Source organism: Vigna umbellata, chromosome 1, assembly GCF_029865625.1.
Source record: "Vigna umbellata cultivar VRB3 chromosome 1, Vumbellata_1.0, whole genome shotgun sequence".
Classification (NCBI taxonomy): Eukaryota; Viridiplantae; Streptophyta; class Magnoliopsida; order Fabales; family Fabaceae; genus Vigna; species Vigna umbellata.
The window spans coordinates 11,702,770-11,719,440 of NC_142165.1; the positions used below are offsets into that span (position 1 = coordinate 11,702,770).

Here is a 16,671-nt window from a genome sequence, read left to right on the forward strand (position 1 = left end):
CATTAATACAAACCCTAACTTTATGAAAGGTAAAATTACATTCATGTGCATCTAATCACGTCCAAATTCACGACATTGTGGGCAAATCAGAAATTAAAATCTACACATTGAGTTCAATATCGGTTATCAAACCTCTGTAATGTAAAAAACAACTTATAATAGTCTTTGGTATTGACGTGTGGGGAAAGGGAAGTTGTAGTACTACAACGCGTTTGAGCTATGTGTGTGAAAACGAGTAGTACAACATTGTACTCTAACACAAGCCCTTAATCTTTTTTGTGAGAAGTACTTCGGTGTAGTACATTCAAACCTAGCAGTACCAGGATAACTTACGGCTATATATTTCATTCAATGAAATTGGATAAACCCATTACATTGAGTTTAAGGTAAAGATGTTTCGCAAATATTCGCAAAAATATATCGAGGTAGAGAGGTTCTGCAGGGTCGTCTTGAGAACACATGAAACATATTCAGAATATTTGGCTCATGTGTTCTCAGGTCGCCCCTGCTGAACTTTTCTCTACCAGGATACAGCATTGGCGTCCAACTGCAACCGATTGAAGATGCACTTAGCAAATATTGAAAACGGAGCAAAGGGAAAAAGCATGTAGACCGAAATTCCTATTGTATGCATGAATGTTGTTCAGGTAATTAAGCTACATGATGATTCTCTTATGTTCATGAAATTGCATATTTCAGGCATACCTTTTAAAATAAAACAAATAAATGAGGATACAAATAACCAACATATCATGAATTCAATCTTGCTAAGAACTAAGCAGTAAATATAAATTAAACTAAAATCTTAATGGAAGAATCAATGACTAGGAGCTCGTCTGTAAGTTTCTTCCAAACTCCGCCTACTATGAGATATCCTTTACCCCCTTGCAGTGGTAATTCATTGTTTAATTCACCAAATTCTTCGGTCTTTCTCATCTTCTTAACAGTTGAATTATCAAGTTGCAGAAGGTCTATTGTGGCATCTCTCTTTGCACCTTGTGGGGTCAATTTCCAATTCTCTTCCTTTTCCCATATTAGATCTTGTTCTTCATTGTCAATAATGTCAACAACGGGAAGACAACCAGATGATACTTGATTCTGTTTTTCATTGTTGATAATGTCAAGAACGGGAAGACGGCCGGATGACCCAACAGCACGGGGCAACATTCCAATAGGACATGGGTTCCATGATTTTGCTAGAGTCCATGTCTGTGATTTTTTAGTGTCACAATCCAACGCTTTTGGGGTTTTATTTTTCGTAACCTGATGCTTAAATAACTCTAGCTGTTTAGCTGCTTCATGTATAGATTCGTCCAATTGGAAAATGTTATTTGAAGTTAATAAAGAGCTTTGATCATCTGCTTGCTCTAAATTCCACAAACTAATGTGAGAGAAACTTTTAACTTTCTCCATCAAGTAGTTGTCATCCATCAGTTCTGTGAGCTGAACTGCTGAATCCATGAGCTGCTTGTTGATTAATTGTGATATTAGAAGACATCTATGAACAAGTCCAAGGAAAACTCCTTTTGGCACATTTGCTGCTGCAGAAGGAACTCTACTGAGAATTCCAACAAGCCATGCAAACAAAGAAGAAAGCCGAAACTCTGTCCTTGATTGTAAAATCTCCATATTTGGGTTATCTACCAAAGTTTTAAAAAAAATGGCACGATTTGAGATCAATATTGAAGAAACTAAGCAAGCTAAAGTCAAGTGCTAAGTAAGAGAACAGACACCCAAAAAAAAATGGACAAAAAAAAATTGACTCAATATCTGACTTCTTGTGGACTTAAGGCGGAAGCTATACCTAAGGGAATCCAATAAAAAAAGCATTTCTATCAGTAGTACATTGCAAAAGCCCTAGAATGTATATGGCATTTAATAAGTAACTGAACATGACATCAAAGAAGAAAAGCACACAGGAAAGATACATCCCAAGTACCCCAAAACAAACAGATATTAAACTTCAACCAGAAACTCTACATAATGAAAAGGGGTGCTTTACAAGGAAAAAATGCAACCAACCTTCGTGCTTTATACCTTCCCGAGTCTCGATCATATCAAGGACTTCCTTAAGAAGATTCAGAAGTAATTCTGGTTCCTTATTGCACAGTTTAAGTATGACAAGCTTCCAATCAGCCAAAACCTTCTCTGTAGTTGGACCAATAGAAACATCGTCTGCCTTCTCTTCCAACTCTGAGGAACTTAAAGCTTTAAAAAGATACTCCAACAACACAGAAACAATCTCTAAAGAAAAGGAGGAATATAATTGAAGAATATATTTCAAGATCTTCTTGATCTGCTTCTTAGATCCTGAAAGCATTGCAATTCACAAGTAATTAGGTCATGGATACCCTGAAACAATAATGAAAACTAAAGTTACTCTACAGCAAATTAGTTCAGTATCACTTATTTATCAGAGTAAGATAAGAATACCCAATATATCATATTATATATTAAGAATCTCATCTATTTGATCGATCAGCTTCAAGGAAATCCAACACTTGAGTTACTTATGAAAGAAAAAAAGATGAGATGGTCAGGAATCCTCCTAAAACAGAACAACCACGATAAAGAAGGAAAGAACACCCACTCAAAAACAGAAAACCAATCTCTTAGCATAATAAACTAAGGAACTCTCAAAAATCAAGATGTGATTTAAACACCAGAAAGAGACCAAGAAAACAACAGTATCCTGTAAAAGAGGTTAAGTAGAAACAAATGGTGTTGCATCCTTTCTTTTCCATTTTTTTTAGTTACATGGTCTTCAGACACAATTTTAAAGTATGTCTTGTCCTATATCCCTCTGCAACCCATTCTCCTTTTACACACACAAAGACAACAAATAAGTTTTATTGGATTAAGAAATTTGAACAATATAATACCTTCAGTTCGTGAAGGTTTACTCTTCCCAATCATAAGAGACAATAGTTTATTTCGCCCAAAAAGCAATTCACCCTGTTTGACCCCTTTAAAAGAGAAAATACACAAGACGTCAGAATTTTCTAGACACAAAAAAATGGCAAGTACATGCTTTAAAACAAAAAATCTACCCCAACAACAGCTGACTATAGACAAAATACTTGCCATGAAATAAATAAAATATTATCACAAGGTGGTAAGCATATGAAGCAAAAAATGAAATGTTTCACTTTAATGTGAGCAAAAATCCATAATTTCCAAAAGAAACTGTATCAAGAAGTAGATGTTTATAGGGTTCCGCAGACAAGCATAATAACCCTACTTCGTACGTTGGACACATCTATACAAGCTAGAACTAAATTGATATAATATAATAGAAAAATGAGGACTTGCTTTTAAAAAGCAACGAGCTTGTAAAAAAGTTATCATAGGAGTTGCTCTTCAAAAGATATTACTGGAGGAAAAATATGTCATGTTACTGTTATTGTTAGTACAAACACTATAGTTAACTTGTACAGCTTCTTATTTTCTTTGTGCAGCTGTCAGTTCTTATAACAGCTAGTAGTAAACTACATCTATAAATATATCTTGTATGCAATCTAAAAACAATACTACACCATGAACTTTACATCCAATAATAAAAATTCCTTGACCTGTGTTACCCTTACCATTATACTACAAAAATTTATTCTTTATATTTAAATTAAGTACGGACCTCAAGTTAAAGCAAGTGAATGGGAAAAAATAAAACAAGCCATGAGTATAAAATTAAATTGGTATACAGGTTTCCACTTTAATCTTTTTCACGCATGGGGAGGGGGTTAGATAAAATTTGGTTATACAATATACAAACAAAAAGTACAATACAATCACAAACTACATGGAAAGTATATCACATTCTGAAAATGAAATAGAAAGCAACAATGACATTATTGTTTCTTTAATTACTCTTACAATATTTATTATTTCTGATGCTAGAGGAATTGGAATATCAGTGACCAAGATGGAAAAACACTAGATTACCAAGAAAAAATAAACTAGATCCAAAAGGTTTATATCATGCATCCTAAACACAGAATACACGATCCACAAAATAATGGAGCAAAGGACTTCCAACCATCAAATTTTTGTATTGGGCTTTCAAAATTAAATCACATACTTTCCCACGTGCACAAGTTTTATCCACTATAATGAAACAGAAAATAGGAAAACAGAAGTTTCAACCTAAATAATACCTCTCATTCCACATAGAATTGAAGATATTTGACTTCAAATAAACAAGTGCAAGACAATGACTAAAGTCAAAATATGATGAAAATGAAAATTGCTTACGGACGTTTTCCCTTTAGCTGTGAAGAACTAGACTGGACACTCCCATTGACTTTCAAGAAGATAGCTAATTCACGAATCTTAGACTTAATTTCTTTCTTGACTTCTGTTATTCCTTCACCTTGAAAAGGAATTGCTTTGCTCTGAGGCTCCCAATAATAAGATTTTAACCAATCAAGTGCCTGAAATTATTACCAAACATTAGATGAGTTTGGAGATAAACATACATGTTAAGAATATGGGAAGAAATTGTCCACACTGAAGTAAGATAAAACTATTCAATCATGGATATATTAAAATTCAATTTTAAAATGTAAAAAAGAAGTGTGCATTATTCTGAAGATGGTGATAACAACAAACCACAAAGTAGATTTCAAATATCACTTTCTGACATGACAACGCCAAGCTGGCACATAGAAAGTGATAGAATAATTAACTAGTGTCTTACTTACAGTCATGTAAAGTCTAAAAGTAGATTTTACCAAGGTCCTGTGACATTATCTGAGTTTAGAGTATAGAGTATAACTTGGATAACAAATGGTTCTGGTTATCATTTGAATTGAATCATCGTAATGCTATATAATTAAACAATAAACAATGTAAAAGAAATGTACAGAGGAGGAAAAAATTAATGTGTGAAAGCAATCAAGCAGTTATTAGAAACAGAAAATAATAACTTAGTCCATTGCAAATATAGCATATATTTCAGTGAATACATGCATGCACTCAGTCTTTTGATACCATTACAAGAGCAACAATACTTTCTTTCATATATTAAAACTATTATAGTACAGTTACACAAAGACATTGAGAAAGAAAATTCAGTCCAGTCCTTTTCTGAATGCCAACAATTTAACCCCAACCATGGACTACACCCACGTGTTAAGAATTTAATTACAAAATAGCCTATAGATTGTTGAGAGACAGATAATCAATCAAACTGAAATGAACTGTACAGACCTTGACAGAAGCACTACGAACAATCTTAAGTGATGGAAGTTCACGGTGTGATCCCTCTGCAATTACAGCAATAAATAAGAAAAAAGGCATGGCCGCCCATAATGAAATGAAAGAAACAATGATGTGAAGTTTTTTGACATTTGACCAGTATGAAGATCATGTCCCATTCTATCAGCAAGACAAAAACAATAATTAACAAGGGCAGGAGGAGACTCGTTCACCATGTCGAATATCAATCAGCATGCGCGGAATACCAATTGCATCAGCTGCCACTGCAATCGATGCCACTTCTTTCTTGCGCGTCTTCTCAACAGCACAATTCACAAGCCTTCAAAAGAAAAACACCATTATACTTAACAAGGAAAAGTTTTCAAAATGTGACTATCAATGGCAAAAAGAAACATAAAAAAGAAAGGCAGAGTAAGCAAACCTCATGATCGCCATGCAATACAGCATAGAAAGCATCTCCTCTGAAAGAGAAGCTTCATTCAATTGATCCTGCCTACAATTAAATCAAACAAAGTTGCTTAAAGTTTAACATATACCTAATGTATTATGCATATATATTATTTTTCTAATTTGAAAAGGAAAATGTTAATAAGAGGTACAAGAGGAGAGGAGTCAAGGTTACCTGAAATAGGAGTCTTTGAGTTGAATTTCGATTATGGAAGCAGTGACTTCGATTAAAACCGGCAAAGAACCTCGACTTCGCCATGTGGATATCTGAAACGCAGAAAAGAAAACGCGGTTAGGTTTACAGTTGCACCGTCTTATGAGAAGGAAATTGAGAAACTTACTCGTTTGAGAGCTGATGAAACAGAGTGAGGAGAATTGGAGAAGAGAGCGCGTTTGACGAAGAGCCACTCGTCCCAATTTAACCAAGGCACTAATCTTCGTGCGCTTGATGAAGACGACGGCGATTCTGCAACCACGTTGGCTACTTGTTCGAACCCTAATAACAATGGCGGATCCATCTCAGGTGGCGGCGAAGTGTTAACGCACCGCTGCTTTTAGTCACACTTCCAGCGCTGCTATTTCCCTCTTCTTTTCAATCCTAATATTCTCCACGGATTACTCACTCCTTGCTATTATGGTTTTTAAAATTTATACGATATATATTCTATCCGCATTGATATGCATCATATAAAGTGTTGTAAAAACACATTTATAAAATAGATAATTTTAATTTTTATGGTCTGTCATATATATTTTTTATTTGTTAACTTTTATCTTTGATTATTTGTTAAATAATATATTATGAATTATTTTAACTTAAATTATTAGTTTTAATTATTTTTGGTGGTGAAATAAATTTTAAAAACAATTAAATTAAAAATTAAAGATAAATAATTATATAATATTACATAATAACAAAATAAATTTTTAATCAGAAAATGTGTTTTAAATAACATTAATATTAACTACTGAATAACTAGGTGTCTTTTAAGAAAATAAAATTAATAATAATATTAGTAGTAAATTGTTTTTATTTGGATAATATAATCTCTTTCAATGGATCTTCCTTCTTAGTCTTTATCCTTTTTTCAGCAAGGATCAAGCTATGTAGTGTTTTGTGATGATCATAAATGCTTTAAAAGTCAATTTAACTCTTCTATGTGAGACATGTCCTATTTATACTATTTTAGCATAGATGTTTTCTGCCTTTCTTGAACTTGGTTAAAATTGAATTGTTGTTGGTTGAGTTTGTTAGTGTCTAATTTGGATTATCAGGATGATTTTCCTTAATCAAATGGTTATTGATTGCTTACGTGTCATGATTAATAGAAAATAATTTATATAAAAGAAAATAAAAATAAAAATAATGATTAGTGAAAAAATGATGTGAAGAATTTATAGTGTGTTATACTGTTGAAACACAAACACACACATAACATCATTATTTTAAGGGTTAAATATGTTTTTGATCCCTTAACTTTTCACTGAAAATTGGAATTAGTTCATCTTCAAAACTTTGGACTAATTTAGTCCCCAAACTTTAGAAATGTGTAAATTTAATCCTTTTAACCAAAATTTGTTAACTTTATTTGATGTTTCAAACACATTTCTCAGTTAACATTGAAGCAAAAATGTGTCAAACCGTATAAACAACTCAAATGCTATCATGAAACGCACTTGAAACATCAAATTAAGTTAACAAAACTTGGTTAAAAGGACTAAATTCACACATTTATAAAGTTTAGGGACTAAATTAGGCCAAAGTTTTAAAAAGAGACTAATTCCAATTTTCACTAAACGTTAAGGGACCAAAAACATATTTAACCCTTATTTTAATTATCAATTAAAAATGTATATTGTAAAGAAACCTGTGCGGTGAAAAAGGTTTTACTTTCAGACCCTCCATTTGCATTCTGATGGCTATGGCTATAACCATTGTCTCCATTTTCTCCAATCGCTATTGACACAGTATCTGCAATTTTAAGTACATTAGTGGAAAAGGTGGCGTGAAATACATTTATTACAACATACATATTTTTCTTTATTTGCACAAAATGCTAAATACTAATCCATTAGGAGAATCTTAAGATTTAAGTACCACATTAAACAACAAAGGATTAGCAACAATCAACATTGTTCTTTCACGCGGTAAAATGTTGGAATTTGACTAGAAAAGGATCTCAGATGCTTTTTAGCTGCTGGCTTTGGCTCGCTTTACTGGGGCTTGAAGGGAATTCAGATAAATGGCATCCTTCTTGTCCAGTCCATCAAACAGATAACTAAAGGGTGGCATTTGGATGTATCTCCCACTACCAGGAGTAACCTTTAGTTCATCATTTTCCCAAACAACTCTTCCTCCTGCAATAGTCACTTCAATTTTTCCCTGCCAAAAGGATTGATGTTGCACTCAGTTCACTAAATTTAATCCTTATATGGTCCTGTTTATAGTTAAACCAGTACCTTTCCTGTCCTTCCCTCGTACACATTTGTGTCCAGTCTAGAGTGGTGGGACTTTGCACTTATCTCAAAGCTTGAATTTGGATTGAGGATGATAATATCTGCATCAGATCCCGGCAGAATAGCTCCTTTCTTTGGATATATGTTGAAGATTCGAGCGCTAAAATGATCATAGAAAAAATATCAGTAATTATTTTAGCTTTTGGCCTCTTTACCAAACTGCTTCCCAAGAACTGGAAGCTAATATGCACTTTGACTGAAAATATACCATTCTGTGCTTGTTAAACGGACATAATCAGAGGGGGTTATTTGGCCAGACTCCTGTGAGATTCATAAGCCATAAGTTCAAGTTAAGAGCTTAACCTCGCCACCATTTTACTCCAACCTAATAAAAAGAGGATGCTAAACAGGCGTAGTTGATGTCTTACCACCATGATGTCCCATACCAAATGCATTCTTTCTTCAATACCTACAGATTTTGGTTGCAATGTATATTAGTAAGGAACCATTTCAAATGAGCATCAATGTATTTAGGCCACAAACATCCAGGACTTTGTTGTGATTACCATTGACACCGTTAGGAATTTTCCGGAAGTCATCAATTCCACGAGCTTTTTGAGTGGAGTTAAAGGCACAATGATCAGTTCCTACCAGCTGCAAATTTGTAAAAGGTAACCTTTGGTCAAAAAGCATCGTAGTAAAAGAGCACATAACTGAGTTCAGGGCATATATAATACATAGATCAGGAATAATGAATATGATAGGATGCATTTTGTAGCCAATACTGTCCTAATTATCTTTAAATGGTTATTGAACCTAAGCCTGAATCATTATGTGAAACCTGCAAAATTCCTGTTGAAAGAGCAGCTTGAAGAGCCTTATCATGTCCTCTTTTCCTAATGGGGGGGCTCATCACGTATCTGAAACGTGAGAATGGATAAGGCTTATGTTCTTAAAATTCAAAGCAATGTAAGAAAGCAGTAAACAAGACATTGAAACAAGTGAAGGCACTTGCTTTGCTGCAATCTCAAAGTCTGGATGCCAAAGCCAAGACTCATCAAGGGCTAACCCAGAGGCAATAGGTTCTCCGATTACCTTTTGTCCTTCAGCACAATAACAAACAGTTGATCTTACTATTGCATAAAACTATGTTATCGGGGAACAGAAAAACTTGAGATGTCATCCAGAGACATAGAAAGATCCTTTTGTTCATCTTCATCGTGACCATTCATCAGAAAACTCTTTTTTCAGAATTGAATGAAGAGACAGAAAGTTCACCTAGGAGAGGATAAGTACTCCTCCAAATCAGAAAAGTACGAAACAAAGAAATAGGGGTAAAAAGGCAGGAAACTATCCAGTCTCTCTATATCAGAAATGGAATTTTACTTAGGAAGCTCGTTTAATGACTACAGAAGATACTTAGAAAAAACTAAACTAGTTATAAATGGTTATCAAGTTAGCCAATTTATCGAAGCTATCAGTTCAAGTTAAATATATTTTCTTTTTGCATTTCTCCCCAAAATAATAATCTACTACTCTCCTAATACATGAATAAAAATTGAGACTAGCAATAAAAGGATTGAAGAACCTGATTTCCGGGCTTTTGCAATTTCTTCCATTGCATCAATGCTCATTACATGAACTACATATAGAGGAGTGTTCACAAAATCTGCTAAACGAATGGCACGACCGGTTGCCTCTCCTTCCACCTATATAAAGTCCAATAGGCGAATGTTCTGTATGATCAATATTGAAATATGGGAAAAAAAACAACAGGTAATCAATATAATTAACTACCAACTAAATGTTGATGAAAACAGATGAGAACGGAAAACAACAAATGCCAAACTACAGTGGTTATCATAAGTATGCCAAATTTGGACACCAGCATGAAAATTGTACATTATAGTTTGGTTGGACAATGAAGAAGATAATGAAACAGGGCATGCCAATATTAGCATTCCATTACACAGTAAATTCATTATTCATCATGAAAAAACAAATCTTAGAATTTACCACTGAAGGCCTTGAAAGAGCATGCCCTTCCGGACCAGTTATTCCAAGCTCTATCATTTTCTCTTGCCCTTCATACACAGCATCTCCATTTTCCGCGTGGACCATGGCTAAGGCACCAAGAGACTTGCATTTTTTAAATCCTTCCAGAAGAAGCTCATCATTGACCATAACAATTCCTTTGTATGCCATGAAAAACTTGAAAGAGTTTATACCTGCAATTATAAAACAAATTCATACTTCCGGGAATAAATTCTTCATCCCTCACCCAAATGGTTACTATTACTACCACCTAATCAACCAAATTATTATAACGAAGCAAGGAATAATAAATCACGACCTTTTTCCTTGACCATGAGCTCCATTTCTCTCGAAACAGTTTCGTCCCATTTGGTAATAACCATATGAAAACCATAATCCATGCAAGACTTCTTTGCCTTTTTTTCATAGTCCTCAAAACCAGCTGTCAAACTCCCATTCAGTGGTATTACGAAGTCAATGTGCATTGTTGTCCCACCAGCCAATGCTGCAGCCTGACCACTGAAGAAGTCGTCAACCGCTGTAGTAAAACCATCATCGATTTCTAGATGGGTATGAGGATCAATGCCCCCTGATCAATTAACAAAAGGAGCATTCATAGAGACTATCATAAATTTTCATGTACCTTTTACACTGTCAACCAATTCATAAATCATCTCACCAATTACTTCTATACTAAAAAAACATCAAACTTATCATACATGGCAATTGGTTGTCATCAACAACTCATGTATATTAATATTATCATATCACTGATTAATGCAATTCCTCCTACAATTGAGCTTTACAACTCTAGACATGTATGGTGATTCAATAACTACTCAACAAAAGACCATTCCAGAGGTCCAATAAATAAAACAATTAAGATGGACTCTAATGACTTAGAATTTGGAGTTAAGAATAAAGGACAAAAAAAGATTTACACTGTCCATGCATTCTAATTTTGATTCTGTTTGGATATAAGCTAGAACAAGTTTTGAGAGCTTCTCTGTTAGAAGAGAATATTATATTTCCAGTAGACAAACTTTGGAAAACGTGTTAGCTTGCATCCAAACATGTCCTTGATCTAACAGTAACAGGAGATGAATTATAGTTGTATAGGTTGAAACCTGGCATGACATATTTGCCGAAGGCATCTATGACAGTGACGTCGTCTCCAACCTGGGAATGGAACCGAATCAATCATTAGAAAACAGCAAATTAAGAAGTGCTACTCCAAGGGAGTTTCATCAAATACCCTGATGTTAGGATTAACTGCAACAATTACACCATCTTCCACGTAAACATCAGCAATCTGTTGGTGATGAGCGTTCACTACCGTGCCTCCTTTGACCAACAACTTGGACGATCCAGTTCCAGCATCACAAAACTGAATCATTCGAAAAAGAAAAACTCGAATTCAGCAAAGAAACTAGTGGAAATGAGAATCTAAGCTCAATTTCTGATTATAGATAGTTGAAACACTTGAAAATCGAAGTTCGAACTCTTCTGTCAACGCAAAAAGAGAAACCGAAAAATGAAAATATGAAAAAAGAAAAGTAAGATATAGAAGTGAACCTGATTGGATTGTGAAAGTGAAGAGGTAATGAAAGTGAAGAAAGTAAAAGAGAAAATGTGAAGGAATTGTGATGTAACGAATCGCATTCTCTGTTCCGACCAGACACTCTCGAGAGAGTCGGAGTTGCTATCTCTGTCAACGAGGAGCCTGTTTGGATAGCTGCTGGAAAATGCAGTTTTGAGCTTCGGAAAACTTCTGTGAAGAAAAGTGATTTTCTTACAATATTAAAAATTAAAAATCATATAAAAACTCATTAAAAATGTTAAAAATTAATTTTAAATATCTTAATAAAAAAACTTAATTCTTTATTTTATTTCACCATTATTACCAGCAAAGTTTATTAGTTAAGTTTGTTTATTCGCGTATATCATTAGAGTTTTAAATTTCTTCAAAATGGATCAATTTGTTAATTTTAACAAAAATAATAATAAAAACATCATTTTAACTCTCTTTTTTCAAAAACTTCATAGCACCATAGAAATTTAACAAATCCAAAATGTTTGCACAATTATGTTTATTTTTCCTTTTATGTTTTTTTGTTGTTTTAGTGTCTTTGGAATTAGGTATTTAACATGTTTTCTTTTTTTTTTTTATTTAACCAAGATCTTTTCTCTTTGATGTTTATCTAAAGAGTCTTAAAGGAGAGGTGTTTTTTTTTTTCACTAGTCTCTGAAGGTTCATAGATTGGTTTTTTTAATCAAATGTTCGTAAATGGTAGGTACAACTACAAATGATATATACTAAAAAATAAGATTTGATAGATATAGATCCGTTTGTTTGGGATTAAACAGATGTTTAAGTATAAAATAATCTAGTGATTATCTTTTAGGTTGTTTTAAAAAATAAAAAATACCTTATTTTAATAGAATTAGTTTTAAATAGCTTTTTATTCTAACTAAAATTTCCATTTTTTATTTTATTATTTTAAAATTTTAACAAACACATAAAAAGTGTTTTGAAAAAACATAATAATTATTTAATGACAAACTTATCATATGGGTTCATGATTCTATCCCATATGGAGTTAAATTTGATTTATTTTATTTAAAAAATACTGATTATTATAATAATAATAATAATAATAATAATTATTATTATTATTATTATTATTATTATTATTATTATCATAATTTAAATAAGTTTTTAATCTTATAATTGGTTTATATTTCAAACTTTGATGTAATTTGGTTTTAAATTTAAAAAATAAATAAAAATAATCTTTCTAACCTAATTGAGTTAAAAAAAATTAACAAAGTTTTAGACATTAATAAGTTTTAATTTCACACAACTACAAACATATTTAATTTTTATTATTATTATTTTGTTTCATGGCTAAATGTAAGAAAAAACAAATTATTTTTAAAGCAAAATATATGTTAATTGGGACATTTTTACTTAAGTACATTTATTAAAATTTTAGAAGTAAAATCACGAATCTACTTATTAGAAATATATTAAAAAATAATTTTATATATGTATATAATTTTAAAACTTTGAATTAAAAACAATGTGAGACTTTGTATTTGTTGAATGACTTTTGGGGACTCATATTATCTAAATATTTTAAATTTTGTAATGATAATATGTTCACTGGAATAATCTAGTGAATAATCCAACAATCTTATCATATATAACTTAATTTTACTTTTCTTCTAATAGTAATTTGTGAATTTGTATTAATATATATAGCTTTGAATCTTAAGTCAAAAATTAATTACCAATTTTATGATGAATATGTATTCAAAAGGAACAATAAAGAAGACTCTTGATGAAATGAGTAAAAGAAATCGAGAATGTTAAATTTTCTTTGCAAATCAACTTCAACAAGAAGGTTTAAGATAGTTTATCTTGACCCAAGTAAGGACTCCTTAATTGCAATAGATAATGTACATTTTTTATTCACGTAGTGTACATTGTTTATTCTTTAAAACTAAAAAGAAAAAAGAAAATGACTTCAATAAAATAATTTACAATAATTAACCCTTACTAAGATTGTGAGAGTTTTAAAATTCATCTCATCTATGTATGTATTGTACAAGTCTACGTATGTTTTGTACAAATCTAGATCCCTAATGTTTAGTATAATGTTGTTGATTTGAACATTATGGAGTGACGATTGTAGGCCTAATACAACAATTTATGTAGGTGATGATCCTTTTCTTTTTCTGCATCGTTGTAATCAACACAAATGAATTAGAAATTGTACTACTTCAATATATATCAAATATGTCAAACGTAAATTGAAAATATAAACACATGAAATCAAGATAATACAAATGTTGAAACAAACTTTCATAGTAACTTGCTAAATTAATCTATTGGATGTATGTCAATTTTGACAATCAATGATTTATATGTAGTGATTTTTATGTATTCAACATGCATATAATTTATGTGACAATCATTGAAATTTGAAGAAACACATACAATTTTATAACTCACCATAAGATCTTCTTGAGCATAAGCATGATGAAAAGGAGCTTGACCATGTTTGGCAATAACAAACTCTCGTTCATTTTCAAGACATTTACATTTGGTTTTTTTATGTTTTTTGTTTTTTTGAGCTTGGGTGAACACCGTTGAATAGTTAGTAGCTCTTTGTGCTTCTTGGTTCCACTCTCCTCCAAAATCAGGCACAGATATTACAACAATATCTTTCTGCATAAAATAATATTGGTCAATACAATTGTTGTTGCTCATTTTGTGACATAGACTCAGGTAAAAAATATTTAAATGACCAATTAAGGATTTCATTTTAGCCATGTTTTCATTCATATTTTGATCAATGTTCATTATCTATTTCATAATGTGATTAACCATTTAACAATTACCATGAACATCTAAATGTCTTACAAGTAGTAAACTCATAAATGAAACATTACAATTTAACTATACACAACTTCACAACTTTTCTTTCTCTATACCACATATTTCAAGCTTAACTTATATCATGATTAAATAATCTCTGTAGATTTTAAGATCAGAACTACCTCATTTAATCCCATGACCGAGTAGAATGGCGAGGGATCCTAAGAACATGGGGCTACCACTATTCTACAAAATGAATTGTTTGTTACTACTACTCTATAAAATATAATTGAAAATCATTCAAATTTTAACTATAAAAAACTATGATAAAACTAGATGATTTGTTACACCAAGACTTAAAATATCAAGTTTAAAAGAAAGGGTTAACAGAATTTGTGTGTTTGTAGATTAATGTGTTGTGAGTAGAGTTAAAGTAGGACAAAAAAATGTGCTTGTCCACTTATATTTTTCTTCTATTATGAGATTTTAAAAATTATAACCTAATATTTTCCAACTTTGATATGATAGTTATTTTGTGTTAAAAAGTTCATCCACACACTTTTTTCAATGAAAATGTGTAAATTGACGAAACTAAAAAGAAATAGTATAATAATATTTTAATTTGTCTTAAAAAAAAGTATGTCAATATTTTTTCTGGTTACATGTTCATTAAATATTTCATATAATAAATTGAGTTATAAGATTTTCTTAGTAATAAAGTTAGAAAGAATGATAGAAAAGATTTTAGGTTCAACTCTTCCATTTACAAAATATCCACAACTAATATTTGTTGATGATAATATATATATATATATATATATATATATATATATATATATATATAAGTAAATGTTTTGAATATATAAATTATCTTATACTTAAAAATTGATAATGAATATTATACCGTTATTTTTATTTATTCATAATTTATTTAAGAAAACAATTGAGTTTAAAATTTACTCCATTTAATTAGCATGTAACTATACGCTTGTTGTGCTAATTTCTTTTAAGAATCATACTATACGTTTGAGTGGCTAATTTTATATAAAAACTAATGTATAATATATATTTCTATAAATCATTTTCCTTTAAAAAAATATCCTAGAGTCACTTTCCAATTCAACCGAATACATTAATGACTTAGACTTTTGAAAAATCTAATTTTTGTGAACCTTACTGTAACTATACATGTATAGCCCACACAAAATTTAAGAATACAATTATTAATGACGGGAGAAATTAAGAGAATTAAAACTAATAAAAATATTTGTAAATAAATGAAATCTCATTAATTTTAAAAAACACAAATTAATTACCATGCTTAAACAAAATATCAGTTGCTTGAAGCATTTTTTTTTTTTGTTATTGAAGAAAGGAAAAAAAAATATTCTCTACTTTCCATTATAAAAAAAATATGCCAAATGAATGGAACCTGTTAATATACCATTGCCCTTGAAGAAATGTATGAGCTAACATTGAAGTTGCTTTAAAGTGTGGTTTTACTAAGCTGTTTAACAGTAAAAAAACTATTTTTTCTTGTGTTAGGATAGAAAAACAATAATAGACAAAAATTAAAACAGTAAAATAAATATAAAATAATAAATTAGTTGAATTTTTAAAAGGGAATTAATTATAAATTATTTAAAAATGATGTAGTATAGTATGATGCATGACTACGTTAATGTGGAAATAAATTTACGAGTTATTGAATCAACTAATCTATCTTTCCTTTTGAATTTATTCTAAACTAGTCTAGAAATTACGAATCAAAATACATATATATCCATGTGTGTTTATTCTTTTTTACAATAATAAACAAATTATTATTATAATTATATAAGTAAATTTAAATAATTTTTATAATTTTTTTATTTTTTAGATAGTATTTTCATTATAATAGTTAATTTAGTCCAACAGACCAAGTCTTTTGTTAATGTTGTTGTAAACTAAATTTGATATCAAATAATTAGAGATAAATGTGGTAATGAATACATATAAAACAATTTGGTTTGGTACTCACTTGTCATTGTTTTGGAAACTTCTTTAAATTGTATTTGTTGTATAATTCAAAAGATTTTTCTAATGTGTTAATATTTTGAGTTTAAATTGTATCTGTCGTATAATCCAAAAGA

The 16,671-nt window shown here is 30.9% G+C and overlaps 3 protein-coding genes across 7 annotated transcripts; all 3 read right to left on the reverse strand.

Annotated features, from left to right (window-relative positions):
- Positions 1-608: 608 nt before the first annotated feature.
- Positions 609-7,665, reverse strand: LOC124832444 (las1-like family protein). 5 transcript variants are annotated; one of them, XM_088094926.1, is made up of 10 exons: positions 7,556-7,665; positions 6,006-6,262; positions 5,840-5,931; positions 5,639-5,710; positions 5,430-5,536; positions 5,209-5,264; positions 4,256-4,430; positions 2,883-2,966; positions 2,023-2,310; positions 609-1,640 (listed from the first exon to the last, which is right to left on the reverse strand). In XM_088094926.1, exons 2-10 carry the CDS (start codon positions 6,180-6,182, stop codon positions 793-795), a joined length of 1,899 nt encoding a protein of 632 aa, XP_087951052.1. In that variant the 5' UTR covers positions 6,183-6,262; positions 7,556-7,665; the 3' UTR covers positions 609-792. The 5 variants fall into 5 exon arrangements, with proteins under 5 accessions (XP_087951052.1, XP_087951047.1, XP_087951058.1 ...); XM_088094921.1 differs by lacking the exon at positions 7,556-7,665 and adding an exon at positions 7,533-7,550; XM_088094932.1 differs by lacking the exon at positions 7,556-7,665 and having other exon boundaries at positions 2,038-2,310; positions 6,006-6,384.
- PYD2 (pyrimidine 2) lies at positions 7,636-11,924 on the reverse strand. Its single transcript, XM_088094941.1, has 13 exons — positions 11,731-11,924; positions 11,411-11,542; positions 11,283-11,334; positions 10,475-10,744; positions 10,138-10,349; positions 9,710-9,830; positions 9,137-9,224; positions 8,963-9,041; positions 8,688-8,775; positions 8,550-8,590; positions 8,390-8,442; positions 8,125-8,281; positions 7,636-8,047 (listed from the first exon to the last, which is right to left on the reverse strand). The coding sequence occupies exons 1-13, from the start codon at positions 11,815-11,817 to the stop codon at positions 7,856-7,858; spliced, it is 1,572 nt and encodes a 523-aa protein (XP_087951067.1). The 5' UTR covers positions 11,818-11,924; the 3' UTR covers positions 7,636-7,855.
- Positions 11,925-13,771: 1,847 nt separating this feature from the next.
- Positions 13,772-14,802, reverse strand: LOC148204641 (uncharacterized). Its single transcript, XM_088094945.1, has 3 exons — positions 14,722-14,802; positions 14,174-14,389; positions 13,772-13,896 (listed from the first exon to the last, which is right to left on the reverse strand). Exons 1-3 carry the CDS (start codon positions 14,734-14,736, stop codon positions 13,834-13,836), a joined length of 294 nt encoding a protein of 97 aa, XP_087951071.1. The 5' UTR covers positions 14,737-14,802; the 3' UTR covers positions 13,772-13,833.
- Between the last annotated feature and the right edge of the window lie 1,869 nt (positions 14,803-16,671).